This window comes from Canis lupus, chromosome 25 (genome assembly GCF_003254725.2).
Source record: "Canis lupus dingo isolate Sandy chromosome 25, ASM325472v2, whole genome shotgun sequence".
Taxonomy (NCBI): domain Eukaryota; kingdom Metazoa; phylum Chordata; class Mammalia; order Carnivora; family Canidae; genus Canis; species Canis lupus.
The window spans coordinates 47,369,731-47,389,895 of NC_064267.1; the positions used below are offsets into that span (position 1 = coordinate 47,369,731).

Here is a 20,165-nt window from a genome sequence, read left to right on the forward strand (position 1 = left end):
TATCTTGGCCCCGAACCACCCCGCCTTGGCAGGTGGATTTTGCGGTCGCTGTGTAAGGTGCGTGTACACCCAAGGAAGAGCGAATTTGCACTTCACTCATTTGAGGGTAATTGTTCTTTCTCAGTTCATTTGCTGAAAAGCACACGAGCTTAAATTGTGGAAAACTTTAACATGTATAAATAATGCTTTTCCGTATGTGTTTGAAGCTGTAAACTCTCTCCCTTGAAAATACTACGGAGTGTTTAAATGTCTCTAAAAGGTGCCATTTACTGATCACTCTTGTCTAGCAGGCTTCCCCCTTGCAACGATCATTCTATCTCCAACAGCAAAACTCACCTGTTTTTATTAAGATATTTTAAAGCAAAAAATATCCTTTGCTGTTGCAAGGGAGCTCCTTTGCTTTTTCACCAGACAGACTTACTAAAATCTGGAAACAGTGCATTTCCTAAAGAAAGGGACACAGAATATTTAACAGAAAGGAACACGAGGCGATTATTTATGTAAAAGCAATGGCACCTCGTAACACATTCTCATTCTGGAGTTGTAACTGTGTCCCGCGAATAAAGCAGTGCTTGGTGGCCTTTGCTGATTTCCCCTCTCCCGCCATTTGAATGGTCTTGGTTTTGCGAGGAAACTTTGCTTTTCTCATGACACTTTTGCACAGGGCACCTCTCAATCCCTTCAAGAATTTCATGGACATTTACAAATGCAGGAAGCTTTTCAGGGCCCTCAAAGCACAACAACTGCCCCACAAGCTTTCATCCCGAGAATGTGAAAAGCAGGCTGGGGCAGTTTCTCACGTGGGGGGGGGGGGCAGTGATTAAAATGCTAATGTTTTATTTGAAAAGGAAAACCTTGGATTTTTGAGGAAAAAAAAATGCTAAGATGAAGACATTTAATTTCTTTAAATTACCAGAAACCTGGCAAGATAACACAGGAAACGCTACAAATCCAGCTAGGGAAATGGCACTTCACGATTTCTGCTCCCAAATGACCACTGCTTGTTTTTTTTTTTTTTTTTTTTTAGGCTTTATGGAAACAGATATTATACAAACAGCGTAATGGAAACATATTACACAGACGGTGTGGAAAGTCTCAAGAGCTTTCCTGAGTGGATCAGCAGGTTGCAAGACTCGGCTTCCCACGGGAACATTAGATTTCCCCCAAGTTAGTTTTTGTTTTTACCAAAATAATACATGCACATTGTTTTAGACAAAGTTGGAGAATATGGAAAGGATTATAGCATAACTGTCTAACTCTGCCTTGCAGTGAAATTGCCCAATGGCATTCATTCCTGTATTCATTCATTCATTTAAAATTGCATGGAGGGACGCCTGGGTGGCTCAGCGGTTGAGCGTCTGTCTTTGACTCAGGGCGTGATCCTGGGGTCCTGGGATCGAGTCCCGCATCAGGGTCCCTGCATGGAGCCTGCTTCTCCCTCTGCCTGTGTCTCTGCTTCTCTTCGTGTGTCTCTCATAAATAAATAAATAAAACTCTTAAAATAAAATTTCATGGAATGGTTTCAGAGTTATCTGCAAATCTGATTCATTCATAAGTTACTTAGTTCATGACTTGACTGAGCCTGATTATAGGGCAGGTGCTGCTATCAGATTGGGCAGACAGTGCGAGGCGCTGCCTTCTGGGACCTGGCAATCCCTGGCAATCCCTTGGGAACACTCACATCCCCTGCAGACCGAGGTAAGTAAAACAGGGTGGGCACAGAGTGAGGCTGGAGACTGTGAGCCCACAAGGGTCTCAGGGAAGGCCTGCAGGGACCAGTACTCCAGGCAGGGGGAACAGACAGCACCAGGTCCCTGAGGTGAGAGTGCCTGGCTCGCTGGTGGAACAGGACACCCATGGGAGGTGGGTGTGAAGCCGTCTAGCTTCCCGAGCGCTCCTCGAGCTGCTTGTCTCTTGTTCCATGCTCGTCATGCGGCCATACTGCTACTTCTTGATTTATGAGTTTGAGACGTGAGCATCTGACTCCCTGTTATGGCAGAGGAGGGCTTTTCCTGTCTTTCCCCTTATTCTCTCCTGATAGTAATTTCAGAGAAGAGAGCCAGGCCTTCCAAATGCCGAAGGAAACTATGACCTGAGTATAAGCCTGAGACCATATTTAAGTGTGTTGGCGTCTAGAGCTCCCCTGCGGTAGCTCTTTCTCAGGACACCTTGGGGGAGGACGGGCTCCACCAAAATGAAGGACTGACAATCAGGAAGGATGAAGGAAGGCCCAGGGATGACAGGTGATAGGGCTCCAGGAGGGAGGACTTCAGCAGAACATGAGCTGGCAAATGACCTGATGGGTTCGAAGGTGCAAACCTGGGAAGCTGGTGATAGACCAGTAGAATATGAAGCCATGCGGTGGCCGTAAAGACCAAAAGAAATGTGGCAGAAAGCAGGTCTGAATAAGGGGCCCTTCTTGTTGCAGACATACTTGAGTTCTAGTAGCATCCATGGCATGCCCATGACCCTACAGTGTGATGCATGTGGTTCCTAGCTGGACCTTGGATGTTGTTGCTGCCAGCCTACTTTGCAAAAGCACTCAACTTATGCCACTGTCCCCACGCCATCCACCTCCACCACGCCCAGTATGTTGTAAGCATGTTGATGGCACGTGCCACCTTGGTATCCCCACAGTAGCCTTACGCCTGGTGTACTGGACACAATGGTGGTTGAATGAATACACCAGTGAGTGAGTGTGTCTGACAGTGATTGCTCCGCACTGTGGTTTGCAGTGATTCGAAGGGGCACCTGCACCCCAGTGTTTATAGCAGCAAAGTCCACAAGAGCCAAACTATGGAAAGAGCCCCGATGTCCATTGACAGATGACTGGATAAAGAAGATGTGGTCTATCTATCTATCTATCTATCTATCTATCTATCTATCTATCATGGAATATAGATACTAGATAGTATTATGCTAAGTGGAATAGTCAGAGAAAGACAAATGCCATATGACTTTACATACGTGGAATTTAAGAAGCAAAACACATGAACACAGGGGAAGGGAAGGAAAAATTAAATAAGATAAAAGCAGAAAAGGAGACAAACTGTAAGAGCCTCTTAACCCTAGGGAACAAAGGGAGGGTCGCTGGAGGGGAGGTGGGTGGGGGGATGGAGTCACTGGGGGAACCGGCACCAAGGAGGGCTCGGGATGGGATGAGCACTGGGGGTCGTAAGCAACTGATGAATCACTGAACTCTACCCCTGAAATTAATAATACACAATATGTTAACTAACTTGGAATTTAAATAAAATGTTAAAAAAAATACTCTACCAGCACCTGCCATAGGGGTATAGTTTTGTTACTCACCCCTCCCTCCCGCCCCCCGCCCCGCACAGTTGTCCTGAAGATCAAACGAGATGAGCATGAGAAATACAAAGGCTTGCGTGTCTTGGGCATCTAACAACAGGAGGTCACTGCTTTGACCTTTCCCCCAACTACAGCGGTTGCCAAATCCTGCTGGGTCACCTACCCCCTGGGCTTCCACCCGAGCTCAGCACTGCATGCAGGGTGGGACGCTTGCCACTAGTGTTTGGTGGAAGCATTTTCGGTGGCACGTGGACATTTTCATTTTATACAGCGAGCATCTCAAACCTGAAATGACGCTGATACTGCTGCTTAGGGTGAGGCTCAATTCATTAGGGTAAAAACCATGAGTCAATGAAAAAATATGCCTGCTGCCCAGATAAGACCAGAATTAGGAAGGAAGGATACGCAAGGCGGACTCCACGTCCTAATCGCATATTTTAGGGATTACCGAAGAGTACCGATAACCAGGGTCATCGTGGCAGGTCATTCTGTGTTGGGATGACGTGGACAATTGTTCCAGTAAATTGTAATAGAAATGCCCGAAAGACCAATGCCTACACCTGCAGCTCTACTCAGATGATAGCCACGGTGCTAATTATGCTGAACAATGGACAGAAGAATCATGTGTGGGTTTTCAGACACCTGTCTTGGTCTGACAGGATTAAAACATTTCATTGTCCATAAGGCATTGATTTATTAATTTAAACAATCCGGGACAATCCCTTTCATTCCCAGCAAGAGAATGTTCAGCTGAGGTCCTAGGGGTTCAAAAACAGAATGGAGGTTTAGATCACGTCCTCGTACTATTCATATCTGGCTTTTTTTTTACTGATTCTGTGCCTTTCGGCGACTCAAAGGAATTTTAAAATAGAGACGGACAGAAGGTGCTGGCGATGAGCTGCACGTTTGCAGCCTCTCCTGGCTGAGCACCTAATTCTTCCCCGCACAGGCCGGGTGCTCGGGCCAGGGGTCACCCTGGGCGGACGGGTAACCCATTGCCTTCCCATATTCTCCTGCACCAACCTTTGTACACGTTGTTTCCTTCCTCCATCATGGGAAGGAACACACTCGGTGACATTTTCCATCCCTCATCTTCTTCCTGTTGAGGAAAAATGATATTTTTGTTGATTACAGGCCTACTTTGACCCGGATGCGACAGTTACGAGACGCACACATCCTCATGCCTGGGCTGTGCCAAGGCACACGTGCTCTTTCTGGCTTATGAGCAAAGGTCCAGCCCCTGGCCACCCACCCGGGCAGATTCCCTGCTGGCCAGTCTGAGCAGGGAGCGTTGTGTCCACCATCCAGGGCATGGATGGTTCTAGAAATTCAGCCTTGCCTGCAGGTTCACTGTGGCACCCCCGTTTCAGTTGCCTCTCCGGGGGTACCCCACACGTTGGGCTTGTCTGACAATCGGGTTCCTTCTTAGCTCTGGAAGCTGATCCCAGCCTGAGTCCTTGTAGGGACGTCAAGCTGGCTGGAATGTCAGAAGAGGCTGGAGGAGAGGACGTGTCTACGATGATGGCCTCATTCCTGAGAACAGCCTCTGGAAATCCGCAACGCGTGCTTCTCCCTCTTTGTGAAGTGGTACAAAGTTTAGTTTGCAAACCCCCTAAGATGGTATGAGAACGTGGTTGGCTCAGTGATCCAGCGTGGAGCAGCACCTCCGTGGGCCAGGCGGCGGGAGGGGAGGCGTGGGGGTCACGGAAAGGCTGGGTGGCGCTGCAGACAAACGGCACCTTTTACAGCTCGTGGTGCTGGATCTGGGTGCCAGGCTCTTGCCAGGATTTAGCACGACATTAGGTGGACGTAGAGAAGACTTTAGGATTCACATGATCACGAGTTCCGGACAGAGACAATCCACCTAAAATAGGCCCAAGTGGTTCAACACATGGCTTGAAAAACAACAAAGAGAAAAGAGGTGCAAGGATGGATCGCATGGGGCTCCTCTTCTGGCTCCTAAAGCGACTGTCAGACAAGGGCTGTGACTTTGATACCGAAAGCACATTTGCAGAGATGGCTCTTGGCTGGCAGAGAATGTCCTCCTGACGCTAGCTTTCTTCTCTAGCATATATATATATTTAAATGATTTTGTTTATTTGTTTGACGGGGAGAGAGAGAGAGAGAACAAACAGGGGGAAGAGGCAGGGAGAGGGAGAAGCAGGCTGATTCAGGGCTCGATCCCAGGACCCTGACTGAGATCATAACCTGAGCTGAAGGCAGACACTTAACTGAGCCACCCAGGCGCCCCTCTATCACATATTCTTTTTTAATTTAAATTCAATTTGCCAACATATAGTATAACACCCAGTGCTCATCCCATCAAGTGCCCTCCTCAGTGCCCGTCACCCAGTCACGCCATCCCCTCACCCACCTCCCCTTCTGCAACCCTTTGTGTGTTTCTCAGAATTAGGGGTCTCCCATGGTTTGTCTCCTTCTCTAATTTTTCCCACTCAGTTTCCTCCTTTCCCTTGTGGTCCTTTTCACTATTTCTTATATTCCCTGTATGAGTGAAACCATATAATGTCCTTCTCCGATTGACTTACTTCACTCAGCATAATACCCTCCAGTTCCATCCATGTCGAAGCAAATGTGAGTATGCATCTCTTCTGAGGGCTGAGAAATATCCCTTTGTGTATACAGACCACATCTTCTTTGTCCAGTCATCGAAGGACATCGGCTCCTTCCAGTTTCGCTCTTGTGGACATTGTTGCTGTGAACATTGGGGTGCAGGTGTCCTGGTGTTTCACTACATCGGTATCTTTGGGGTAAATACCCAGCAGTGCAATTGCTGGGTTGTAGGGTAACCATCACATATTCTTAACAGAGGATGTCCTTATCTTTTAGAGATGGTTTGCAAACCAAAGATCCAAAAGAAAGATGAATTTTTTTTTACTGTTAAATTTCGAGAATTCTTCATATATTCTAGATGCAAGTCGTTTGTCACATCTATAGCTTGCAAATATTTTCTTTCAGTTTGTATCTGGTCTTTTCATCCTCTTCCCAGAGTATAAGGTTTTTTTTTTTAATTTTTATTGTGATGAAGTCCAATTTATCACTCTTTCCTTTTATGGATGCTTCTGGTGTCAAGTGTAAGAATTGTTTGCTGAGCCCTTGATCCTGAAGATGTTTTTCCCTAAAAGTTTTATAGTTTTACATGTAAGTCCATGATCCATGGTGAGAGAATTTTTATATAAGGTACAGGTAGATGTTCATTTTCTCATCTAGGGGATGAAATGATTAATTTTTGGAAGCTCATCTTTATTATTTAAAAAAAGATTTTAATTATTTATTCATGAGAGACACAGAGAGAGGCAGAGACACAGGCAGACGGAGAAGCAGGCTCCACGCAGGGAGCCTGATGTGGGACTGAATCCCAAGACCCCGGGATCACGACCTGAGCTGAAGGCAGATGCTCAACCACTGAGCCACCCAGGTGTCCCTGGAAGCTCATCTTTGAAAGTGTTTAGGGTGTTTCTATGTTTTTCCTTTACTAGCTCTGGTGAGGTGAAAACACCTAGACCAATCTCTTTGCTTTTCTCCTTCAGCATCTCAGAATAGAGGTCTCCAGATGGATCCAGATACAAAATTGAAAACTTTCATGCTTTCAATGTTAAATTGTTTGCAAAATTTTTGATGAAATGGTCAAATGAATGTAAGATTACCAGCCACAGTTAATTAATTAGTTAATTAAGAGAGACAGCATGAGTGCATGTGAGTAGGGGCGGGGAGGGAGGGAGGGAAGGAGAGAGAGAGAGAGACAGAGAGACAGAGAGACAGAGAGAGAGAGAGAGAGAGAGAGAGAGAGAATCACTCCACTCAGTGCAGGGCCCGACATGAGGCTTGATCCCAAGACCCTGAGATCATGACCTGAGCTGAAATCAAGAGTCTGACGCTTAACCAACTGAGCCCCCAGGTGCTCCCACAGTTATTTTATTTTAAAATGTTGTGCACGATTATGGAGACCCACCATAACAGCCCTTTCTTTTCTCAGGCTGCCAGCCCCACCGAAGATTGGAAATCCAAGCAGGGACTGCAAAACTTACAAATTCTCACCCCTAAACTTCATCCCAGGCATCTCCAGGTTCAAACGTCTCAAGACACCCAGGGGTACTCACTGATTCTCATAATTCTGAATAACAGAGTGTCTAAGGGGGGCTCGTGCCCGCTGCACTAGAGAGGTGCTTTGGGCAGGTCACTCTGACACACATTTATGCTGATAGAGGTGACCCCAGGCAAGGGTCGAAGTGTGAAGAGAAGCAATCTTAAAAGGGTGACGGTGGGTCTTTGTGAGCCAGGGACGGGTGTTGGTGACTATAAGCCCAGATCTTCGCATCACCAGCTGGATGTACCTTTCCTTCTTCATTACTTTCAGAAAAAATCGAGGGAAACAGAACTCAGTTGCTTCGCTCTCCACCTTGTGAATGATGTTTGGTTTTCAATGCGTCCTCCCATGTGGAAAGATGCAGACTTCTGAGGTGCTCCGACCCCTGGCCCACACTTGTCCTTGTGTGGGCCCTGGGCTTGCACTGAGCCTGCCTCCTGTCTCATGGTGGTCACCACCTGGACCTGTCTCCCTGCCTCGGTCACTTCCTCACCCACGGACCATCCCAACGTTGGCCACAAACCACAGGCCTTAGACTACAACTCACACAACTCAGGTCTGCTCAAGTCACTACCCCCAGGATGACTCTTGTCTTCTCTGGAAGGTTCTGCACAGCACCCAAAGGCCCCATCCATGGCTGCTCCAAGCTTTCTTTCCCAGCCCCACACCACACACCCTCCCTGGCCTCTGTTATCCCTGCCCTGACATGGTCCTATGGTTCTCTGGCTCACCCATTGCCTGGAATACTGCCTGGAGTCCCCGGTCCCCGTCCAGCCTTCTGATCCCCTCACTGCCTGACCCTTGTCGACGCCTTGTCTTCGGCCACTTATGCTCACTTGTAGCCATCTTGCGGATTGATGAAGCTTGTACTTGGGTGATAGTTTAACAAGCGTCTATTTTCCATTTATGGAGGTGAGTGGAAATATCCAGAGAATCCTCAGTTTTTTGTTAATATGAGGTCTTTCCCAAGTTTTCTGACTATATATGCACTGGCAATTGAGAAATGACCAAGTTTATAAAAATACCTGAAGGATAACCTCCCAGCTATGCCACCAGTGGGAAATAGGGTTGGGGTTGGGTCAGTATCTATGCAAGCTAAACAAAACTAGTTTTCTGTCTCCCCTGCATTACCCTTTAACCAGGGTGAATAATAGATGACTTTTTCTTCTGGTCAAATAGCAATTCTCATACAAGGATTTGAATAGCTCATCTCACGAATGCTTCTGGAGGCTTTGGGATTGCTTCTAGAGTAAGACTTTAAAAAGTCAACAGAAAAGATGATCTGACCTCTAAGTAATGAGTAGGAACATAATGTGATGATATCAATTTTCATTAGCGATTACCATTTATTCTTTCATTGATTATGTTATCACCGTGTAGACTTGTACTTTTCATGAATAAATTCAGTTCTAAGTAACTCTGAAGGATTTAATCCTTCATTTGCAACTACTTCATAAATGCTGATACACTCAAACTTTGCTTTTTGTCCCAAACTGTTCATCATTAAATGACTCTTTAATAGCTAGTTAATAAAATACCTTCACTCAACAAAGACCAGATTGTGTAGCTGATAATTTCAGATTTTTTATGGAACAAGCTTCATTAACAGTGAATTTTTAATTAGCAAGTGTCAAACTCCCTAATGCATATTTAGTGGAAGAGAATGCTTAGAATAAAATTGAAATTCTTCCAATTGTCCTTATTCTTAGGCACTGCTTCAAAATTATCTTGCAAAGTGAGAGGAGGGCTTTAAAAATTAACCGTATCAGGTAAGCTCCCGTCTTATTTTTTTCTGCAACAAGTTAGAAGCATTGGGGCCAGCAGTCGGGCAACAGGTGGCCTCATGGGCTGGATTCCCTGGAAATGCTCAGATGGAGGCTGTGCAGGTGGTTTACTGGGAACACCACCCACAGGGAAGAAGGGAGACAAGCAGCACCGGACAGAGAAGTTGATGCAACTGAGATGTGATATGACTGGATGTGAGCTGTCAGCTGACCCCACGGGGAGCCCAGGACCTAGAAGAACCATTCAGAGATGTCCCATGAGGGGACTGGGTCTTTGTACCCAAACATGGCTATCCCTGGATGCAGTTCCCTGGGCAGGGTGCTGGGACTTTGCATGGAGCGGCTCCTTTAGACCCGGAACAATTCCTGGGGAGGAATTAGGTGAGGGGTCAGCATGACACACTGGGTAGCTGGGGACTACCGTGGAGTGGGTTGTGTCCAGAGCGAGCAGTAAGAGGTCTCTCTTCTTTTGTTCACAGCAATGGTACATGGTTAAGGAAAGGGACAAAGACAGGTGGGGGAAGTTGGAAGATTTCTGCTTATCATGGTGCAGGAGGTGAGCCTTGCAAAAGGGGCAGTTGCCTCCAGCTGGGTGCCTGCAATAGTGCAAGGGATTTTTTTTTAAAGATTTTATGTATTTATTTTAGAGGGGGTGGGGAGGAGCAGAGGGAGAGGGAGAAGCAGATTCCAGGCTGAGCACGGAGCCCGACTTGGAGCTCCATCCCAGGACCCTGAGATCATGACCTGGCCCATTATCAAGAGTCGGATGTTCAACCAACTGAGCCACCCAGGTGCCCTCATGCAAGAGATTTTTAGCAAAATGTTGGCTTTCATCACAAAATGTTGGCTTTCATAAAAGCAAAATGTTGCATTTCTGTGGAGTTTGGGTGTTGCCATTGTATATCCACCATCCTCCTTTCTCCCCTGCTCACAATTTCCTGACTCCTTGGTCCAGTCGCTTGTCTTTGATGACACAGCCTGTCTCGTTTCTCTCCCGGACGCACCTCTTGGAACACGAGGAGTGTGACTGCCACGGCCTGAGCAAGAGATGGATCTCTGCCTCTGGACAGAGTCACACACGGACATACCCCTTAAGGATCCATTCTTCCGAGTCGATTCAGGTCAGAGTTCTGGTCAGCTGTGAAGGAGGATCCGTCTGTGCAGAAATGCCTCTTGAAACATGATCATGCTTTAGGGTGATGCGAGCTTCCAGCCATCTCCCATGGAGGAGTTTCTGCTGAGAGAACGCTGTCCAGGGAGCGCGCACCTGTCCACGAGCTTGGAGGAAGACTCCTCCAGTTCCTGCCCCGTGACAGCAGCACCTGGTAAACCCACCGCCTCATCCTCTCCCGACTGCAGGAGGGGAGGCCTGGCCCAAAGTGACACTCTTTGAAATCTGATATCCTTTTATCCTTTGGGTAGTAAGAAACAAAAACTTCCATTAAAATACATCCAATATGTCAACAAAAAGTGATAAACTTGAACAAACACATTTTGGTTAAAGTAGTTAAGATTATGTTGACTTTGTAGTGGTCACCTGGTTTGCGAGCATTTTTTCTGATCTCTACCCTTGAGGAAAGAAGAGGGGGATCATTTATTTTGAGGAATAAAAATTCAAAGCTATCCCATATGTGAATAAATGCATAAAGTATCGAAGTCACGAAAACCACCTTTATGCTAATAGGTATTTATTATAAGTCACAGAGAAGAGGATGACCAGTTATCGAGGAACATAAAAAAATATTGAATAACAGTTGGTAGAACGGTTTCCTAGGAAACAAATGACTGCAATCTCAGGAGATTTGAGGCGATGGCATTGATTGAAAGCAAGAAATCCACCTAAAAGAAAAAAAAATTTCTTTTAAAATTCCAAATCCCTTACCTTGTTTTTTTCCTTTGTCTCTTTCTTTTCCTTTTCTTTTTTAGGTTTCTTGGGTTTCTTTGCCTTCTTCTTCTTTTTCTTTTTGTTTTTCTCCTCCTCTTCTTGGGTTGCAATAATATCTTCAGTGACCTGGCAAGAAATACAAAATCAACTTCTCACTTTCATGGACCCCTATCAAGATGAGGACCCCTTTTCTGTCTGGAGGACGTATTTGTGCTGACCTGTCCTTGCTCCCTCCCTGCCCTGCTCTGGGTCTGAGGCCGACCCTTCTGGGGACATCACCTCCTGCCACCTGCCTCTGGTTGGATTCAACAGTGAGGCCGCAGTCAGATCTCGGGGTGGGGGCAGATGATGGGGAGGCTGAGGGAGGTTGGACATTTCTGAACCCAGCCCCCTCTGCCCCCCAATTCAGAGCTGCTCTGGTCCCCAGGGCTCCTATGAATATAAACATGAGGGAGGTCATGGCTTCCTTGGTGTCTCTGCCGCAGCCTGTGTGCCAGGCCTGCCCACGCCTCTTCCCCAGAGGAGCTGAGGACACCTTGTGACTCCTGCCTGGACTCTGCGTGACAGTTGATCTTACAGTAACTTTGCTTTCCCGTAAATGATCATGCATCTCTTCTCAGGGTTGCTTCCTTTCACCTGTGATTAAATCTGTATGTCCTGCAGTGACAAAATCCCACTTATGCTCCCCAAATTTTAAATATTTCTTAAGAAATACCTGGTTCATATCGGATCAGCATCACTGGAGAATTAGTAAAACCATATAATGAAAACCATATAATGAAAAACCATATGATCTGTTCTGTACAAGGATGTTTGCTGAGCTCCCATTTGCTGTGGTGGGGAGCCACGACTTCTGGGAGATATGAGGGTGACGGTGATGGGACCCATTTCTTGTTAGACCCCGGGGCTCTGCCCATCACCGGTCATGTGACCAAGACAAGTAGCATAACTTCTCTGGGTTCTAGTTTCCTAGTTTCATTTCCTAAAATCAAGTCAGTGCTTCCATCCATTGGACTTACGGTAAGCCCAGCACGGTACTAAAGATGAACTCATCTACTGCTAAATGCGGCCTACGGATGGGAGCTGATACCAGCCCGTTTTATCGATAAGAGAAGGGGGCACAGAGACGTCAGCCATGTGGCCCAGGACACACAACTGGCCAATGCTGAACTGGGATTCGAACAGGTGCTAGCCAGGATGACCTTCACAACGGAGAAAGAAAAGATGCAAGATGCGGAATGACACACGTAAATTTATCCTATCGTACAAGATACATACAGTTAAATAGAAAAATTACCCTCTACGGTTTCAGGATACATATGTAATCAAAGAACAAAGAAATATGAAGGAATGACAAACACCAAATTCAGTGGTAATCTCTGGAGAGCAGAGTATGCAATGAAACAAAAGGGCTAGTATCCTTTCACCTTTACTACGTCGAACTAACCACCCTCCTGGGGTCAAGTCTACTTGTTACGGCTTATTAGTGATTTACTACCGCGCAGACGTTTATTTTCTAGTATTACATTTTTTTATATTTATACCTATGTTGTTCTTAGGAGCTTAGTTCGCACTTTAAAAAATATAACAGATAGCTTTACTGTGAACAAGAGCAGGATATTCTGGTCCCATCTGGGCTTAAAAACAACACTCTAGTCATTAGTCATGTGTCTCCTTTCCACTGTCCAGAGGCCAACCCATCCCAAGGCTCCAGTGAAGCTCTCGGTGGGGTGAGGCACAGAGAGGGTGCTGGCGAGGGTAAGAAGTGACGTATGTGTTGCGTACATTATTTGGTAATAAAAAGCGTGTCTTTAGATGGAATTAAAAGTCCCTTGTTCAAGTGGCAGTGTTTTCCTTGGGGATCAAGCTCACTTCAACTCAGAACCAAACTGGGGCTACTCAGGACTTTTATGTTTGGAGCATGTAGGGAGCATGAACATTTTTTTTTTTTTTTGGCCCTTCGGATGTTTGGAAGCTTTCAGAAAAATATACAGACAATTTTTAAAAAATGACCTGATGCATAAAATGTGAGCAGCTACACAAAAAAAAGGAATCCTCATTTGTGGCACAATTCAGCATATCTTTTAAAGCCTTCTCCATTGTATTACTTATTTCCTCTATATCCTGACTTAGTTTACTAAGACTTTGATAAATATATTCACCTGATCCACAAATTCAAAACTTACAAAAGAGCGTGTCGTGAAATGTTCTGCTCCCATGCTGTGAGCCCACCAGCAAGATCTGCTTTCTAAAGGAGCTTCAATACCTTGGAGGTGCTTCCAGAGATATTTAATATAGTTATATGCAAATATACGTGTACTGCACACGCACACACACACACTCTCCGATGTGTTATGCTTGCTATTCACACACTTGAAAATAGTGTGTGGAGTTTGTCTCTTTTTTTTTTAGGCCAGTGTTGAATTTGTTTTGCTCTTGATTTTCAACTCTAGCAAAATCTTCCAAAGCACACAAATATGTGCACATGCATGCATACAAATACATGATGTAACCATCGATTGGTCATTTTATACCCATGTCAGTGTATCGTACACATTGCCCTTGTTGTGTATTTTCCTCTTAATAATGTCCCTGGCCACTTGTCATAGCAGTACCTAAAGGGCTTCCTTGTTCTGTTTTTACGGGTGTCCCGTAGATTATCTGGCCATTCTCCTACCGGTGGAATTAGGTTGTTTCCAATCGTCTGCTGTTACTAATCATGCTGCACAAAGAAATGCATGCAAAAATCACTTTGCAGGTATGTGAGCATATCTGCAGGATAAATTCCTAAGAGGAGAACTGCTGGACCGAGGGTATGTGCAGCTGTAATACTGTCAAACTGCCTCCACTGGGCTGTGCCAGTTTACACTTTCACCAGCCATGCGGGCGAGTGCTTGTTTCCCCATATGCTCTGACACAGGGTGACACAGTGTGTGATGTTTGCCAACGGAACGGCTGAAGAAATGGTATGTCACTGTGGTTGTTTTAGTTCTTTTTCTTTTTTTAGATGCCAGTGCTGAATTAACTTTGCTCATGCTCTTCAGCTATAGCAAAACCTCCCAAAGTGAGAAGTGCACTATATTGCCCTATTAAACCAGCCACCATATTTTCAATAAACTGTGGGGGCTGAAGGCCAAATCTGGCCCACCACCTCTCTTCTTTCATAATGATTTATTATAATTTTATTGTGGCATATTTTACATTTTATACATTCACCCATTCCAAGAGTACGATTCAATCATTTTTAGTACATTTTCTGCGTTGCGCAGCCATCACCATATATCAGTTTTAGAACATTCCCATCACCCCAGTGTGATCCCTCGTGTCCACTATCAGTCCCTTTCCTCGTCCTTCACGCCTGGCCAGGCCATGGCTAATCTCCTCCCTGCCTCTATTTGCTTTGTCTGGATGTTTCCTGTAAATGGAATCATATAATGTGTGGTCTCTCATGTTTGATTCCTTTCCCTTTGCATCATGGTTTTGAGTCTACCCACGTTGTAGCGTATCTCAATTGGTGTTTCCTTTTTTATTGCCAAATAATATTCCATTGTCTAGATGCACCATATCTGCCTATCCAGTGACTGGTTGATAGATGGATATTTATTCTGTTCCAATTTTTTGGCTATTACGAGTAATGCTCCTATATTCGTGTACAAACTCCTTTGGGTGGACATGTTCTCACTTCTCTTGGATAGAGTACTGACAGCAGGCTGCTGCCTCATTTGGTATGTTTATATTTAACTTTAAAGAAATGGACAAGCCTTTCCCAAAGTGGCTGCGCCATTTTGCATTCCTACCAGCACCACAGGAGAGTTCCCCTTCCTCTACACCCACAATATTTTTTACTGCCTATCTTCTTGATTATGGCCATCCTAGTGGGAATGAAATGGTCTCACAGTAGTTTTATCTCCCGAAAGACTAATGATGCCAAGCATCTTTTCATGTGCTAATTAGCTCTCCTTTGTGAATTGTCTATTTAAGTCTTTTGCCCATTTTTTGATTGAATTGTACTTCTTATTCAGATGCAAGAGATCTTTGTTTATCCTGGATACAAATCTCTTATCAGGTATTACCCCAGTCTGTTTTTGTCTTTGCATTTTCTGGATGGTATCTTTTGAAGTGCAAGTTTTGAATTTTGATGAGGTTCAATTTATCAATTTTGTCTGTCAGTATAGTTTTAATTTGCATTTCTATGTGTGGGGTTGATCATCTTTTTATATGTCGAACATCTTTTATTATGTTTCAAACCCATTTACATTTTCTTTTTTGAGAGATGTCTGTTCATATCCTTTGGCTTTTTAAAAATATTGGGTTATTGATCTTTTTTTTAATAGAGCTGTAGGAGCTCTTTATATATGAGAAAAATGATCTCATGTCTGTGGTGCTTATTACAAGTAATTATCCTACTGTGTCATCTGTCATTTGACTTCACTTGGGGTCGGTTTGCCATGCAGGTTAGAAAATTTTTGTGTGTGCCATTTAAAATTTCATTTTGTGCCTCTTATGAGCCCTGGGTTGTGCAACAGACATAGAAATGTCTTCCCACTCTAAGGGTATAGCATTTCTTCCTTGGCTTCTTCTAGGTTTTTTTTTTGTTTGTTTGTTTGTTTGTTTTGTTTTGTTTGGCATTTAAATCTTTGATCTATCCAGAATCATCCTGGGGTGAGGTATAAAGAAATAGAGATTTACTTTTCTTCTTTTTTTTTCAGATGACAATGTGGTTATTCTACACATTCCCCTTACCAAGAAAGGTAAGATGCCATCTTTACTATGTACTAAATTGACATACTGTATTTGGGTACATTTCTTGATTTTCTTTTCTTTTCCACTGATCTGTCTTTATAGTGATTTGTCTGTGCCAATGGGTTCTTAATAGCATGGTTCAATACTTGGCAGGGCTAGTTCTTCTTCATTACATGTGTTTTCAGAATTTTACTGGTTGTTCTTGTGTATTTGCTTTCACCTGAAGTTTAGAATCAGGTTGGTCACCTTCCATGTGGCCTGCCTCCACCCCCAACATAATGCCTTTGGTATTTTTGTTTGGATCATATCACACGTGCATTTGATGTTTGGGAGATGTGATGTATTTATGAGATGTGTGTGGAGTATTCCTACCCAAGAATACAGTATGCTTTTCCTTCTTTCCATTTGCATCCCTCACATTTTTTAAAGCTTTTCCTCACAGAGAAGACACATTTATTATTATGTTTGTTCCTAGATGCTTTATCTTTGTATTGTTGTTGCTGTTTGTAAATGGACCATTTTGTTGTATTTTCTATCTAGCTGTTGTTTGCACACATAAAAGCTTTTGCTCTCTGTAACTTACTCCCCATCTTCCTTCTCACACTCTTTAGTTTTCAGTTTATTCTCTTTGCTTTTCTAGGTGTAGAGCGTACCTATAAAGAGTGATCATTTTGCTTCCTCTGTTCCAATTTCTGTATCTCTATGTTCTTGCTCGTGTCCAATAGTGTTCAGTGGATCCTAGGGGAGAGCAGTAACAATGGCCATCTTTGTATCTTTCATGACCTTGGTGGAATGGTTTCTAGCAAATTTCATTAAGCATAATATTGGACCTTGAACTAAGAAATACTTTGTCATGTTAAACAACTATCCCTATCTTCTAATTTTTTCGTTTTAGTTTTTAAAATCAAGAATGGATGCTGAATTCGTGAAATGCCCCACCAGCATCCACAGGGATGAACTTATGTTTTTCTTTTTTTGGATCATTTTACAGGAAGCAGTGTATTCACAGACATCCTCAACCCTAGACATTCTTGCATTCTGGAATAAATGCCATGTGACTGCAGTGTTTTGCTTATTTAGTGTGCTGCTGGTTTTGGTCTGCTAATATTTCAGTTTGATTTTTGCATTAATACTTGTAAGGAAGACTAATCTGTGATTTTATTTGTATTTGGTCTTCTTTTGGAGCATTGATATCGACGTGATTATGCTCACTTTGTAAAAGGTGTTTGTATTGCTTGCTTTTTACAAACATAAAGTTGAGTATTTATGTACATGCCATAATGGTCATGCTTGGTCTGTCTCTTCATCCTCCTGCTCCCACTAGTAACAATTATCATGACTTCCTTTGGGATTTCCATGCCTATTGCTGCAGGTACAGTACACGAGTCAGCTCATCTAAATCACAGACCCAGCGTGTGGGGGGACTGGTTCATCCTGCTATGCTGTTCGTACTCTTCAATCACCTGTCTTTACAAGTCATGCTGCTTTGTGGCCTTCTTTGTTTTATTTTAAGTATTAGCCAGACATCTTCATCTTCTTTTGTTTTTAGTAGACTAACCTTACTTTTGAATGTTTCTTGTGCACAATTCAGAAATTGCACCAACACTCTCAATTCTGTAATCATTACCTTTTCTAAACTAACACGGAATGCATTCGGTTTCTGGTCCTGGGCTTTCAAGACACAACTTGTGTCTGACAATTTAGCTGCAGGGACAAGACCTAACCATGTAAAAAAGAGAAATAACATCGAGTTGAAATGACAGTCACTCAGGAGAGGGCTTGATGAACTACCAAATGGTAGGGTGGACAGTACATGGTCACTGAGTTCTGAGGAGGACAGCAGTCTGCCAGAGGGTGGAGTGGGGGCTGAGGAGCTGACATCAGCTTCTGACAGGGGGCTGGGGAAAGAGCACGTCTCTCTAATCGTGACAGCTCACTCAGGGGTGCATGGGGTTGTGGGGGGTCAGGAGGCTGACCGTGGGGTCAGCAGTGCTGAGATGGAGAGACCCTGACTTGCAGCAGAGCTTTTACTGCTGTGTAGTGCTTCATGCTCCTAAACTAGTTCCCTCCTCGTGAACAGTAGCCTGCTTTCTTTGTCAATGCGATGAACGGGGCAGCCACCAACAGCTGTTTCAATCATCTACGGCAGGGGGTCGGTGAGCAAGTCATATTGCATGGGCCGAATCTGGCCTGCTGCCTAGTTTGTACATAAAGTTTTATTGGAACACAGCCATGCTCATTCATTACCTACTGTCTGTGTCTACACTCATGCTAGAATGAGTAGTTCATGCAGAGCTGATAGTTATGGCAGAGAACGTATGTTTCACAGCCTCACAAATTTACTATTTGGCCCTTCATGGAAAAAGTTTGTTGTCTCTAGTCTATGGCCACATGTCTTATTTTCTTAGTATAAATTCCTTAAATAGCATTTATGGATAAAGTAATATACACATTTGATATTTACTTGGTTTATGTCCCTCAAAAAGGTCACACTAATTTATATATTTATGTATCCAGCCACAATGTAGGAGAATGACTTCTCTCCCCATGCTCAGCAACTCTAGTGATTACCAGGATTTAAAATTTTTACCAATCCTATAGATGAAAAGAGCTATAGGAACATTATTTTATATTTAAATTTTTTAAAAAGATTTATTTATTTATTTATTCAGAGAGAGAGAGAGAGAGAGAGACAGGCAGAGGGAGAAGCAGGCTCCATGCAGGAAGCCCAGTGTGGGACTCAATCCCAGGACTCCAGGATCATACCCTGGGCTGCAGGAGGCACTAAACCGCTGCACACCAGGGCTGCCCTTTTTTTTTTTTTTAAGATTTATTTATTTATTTATTTATTTATTTATTTATTTATTTATTGAGAGAGAGAGAGATTTAAGTTTTTTGCTAGTGAGTTTAAAGGTTTTAAAAATCAAGGTAACATTTTTTTTTGCCTCCTTTTCTACTGAGGTGTTCAGATTTTTCTTAATATTTCCTAAGAACCGGGGATATCTGGGTGGCGCAGTGGTTTGGCGCCTGCCTTTGGCCCAGGGCGCGATCCTGGAGACCTGGGATCGAATCCCACGTCGGGCTCCCGGTGCATGGAGCCTGCTTCTCCCTCCGCCTGTGTCTCTGCCTCTCTCTCTCTCTGTGTGACTATTATAAATAAAAAATAAATAAATAAATAAAAAATAAAAAATAAAAAATAAAAAATATTTCCTAAGAACCCTTTATATATGAAAGATAGCTATCATCCCATATGTTGCAAATATTTTCTCCAGTTCTCACATGATTTTAATTCCAATTATGATATTTTTTGTTTTTTGAGTTTTGTGTAGTCCAGTATATCAGCTGGAGTATATTAGCATGAATTTCATGATAATTTTAATAGCAATGCTTCTAGTGCTCTGCTGTTGAGCACGATGCAAGTTTTCTCTTGGTTTCTGTGATAAATACTCTGTTATCACATCTCTCTCAAAGGTAAGACAGGAGAAAGCATGAATTCATTTTGAAGTAAATTTAAAAATACATAATTGATGAGACATCAAAATATCTCCATGCAAATATTTGCAGGAGAATCACCCAAACCTACCAACACTAGGAGCCCATCAGGTGTACAGTTACAGAAACGGGATTATAGTATATTCGTGTTTTATGTCTCCAGCATCTCCGTACCTGTTGCGGAGTCTTGTTGGAAAAGATAATTGCTGACCCTCCTTCTTCCACGTTAGGGTACTCAGGAAACATGCCAGTTAAGTTCCTGAGGAAGAAAAAGAGGGAAATTAAGTAGGAATGGACTCTGTCCTCAGAGTCCCACTGGCTGGCTCTGCGCATGGTCACTGAGATGGGCGAGGGCGGTGACGGGGGAGGCTCCCTGCCCCATGGGGCCGGACACCCTGCCTCGAAGGAGCAGCAGGACCCGGTCACGTTCCTAGAGGTTTGCTTCCTCCAGGTCATTGTGACTCGGAGACAGACACCCCTCTCTCTAGAACAGATTGTTCCCTTTCCTCCCACCCCCTTTTCTTTTTAAATTATTGAGGTACTCTGTGCCTGAGTTAGGAATGAAGACAGAAGCACAAATCATTTCTTCCTGTTTAAAACTTAAGATAAACACAGGGTTTTGAAACTAAACAGAAGGATGGAGTTGTTGGTGAAGACAAATTTAGTAACAGTGCGTGAGACGCACGGGCCCGCTTGAGGTTTCCATAGGGCTGAGGCTCCATCGCCTGTGGGGTCCAGGTAGTAATTTGTGCATGTGTGCCACCGTCTAATTTCTACATTTTAAAAAGCAGACTTTGCAATTTAATATTGAGGAATTTCAGGAGGGATGGGTAGTTAATGATTT

The 20,165-nt window shown here is 43.9% G+C and overlaps 1 protein-coding gene across 3 annotated transcripts in view; it reads right to left on the bottom strand.

Annotated features, from left to right (window-relative positions):
- IQCA1 (IQ motif containing with AAA domain 1) overlaps positions 1-20,165 on the bottom strand; it is a 146,307-nt gene that overhangs the window by 61,923 nt on the left and 64,219 nt on the right. For all 3 annotated transcript variants that reach the window (XM_049101295.1, XM_025463554.3, XM_025463556.3), the window contains 3 exons: positions 19,496-19,580; positions 11,084-11,212; positions 4,336-4,411 (listed from right to left, as the gene is read on the bottom strand). In XM_049101295.1, the coding sequence (XP_048957252.1) occupies positions 4,336-4,411; positions 11,084-11,212; positions 19,496-19,580 (290 nt within the window). The remainder of the gene's footprint in view (positions 1-4,335; positions 4,412-11,083; positions 11,213-19,495; positions 19,581-20,165) is intronic.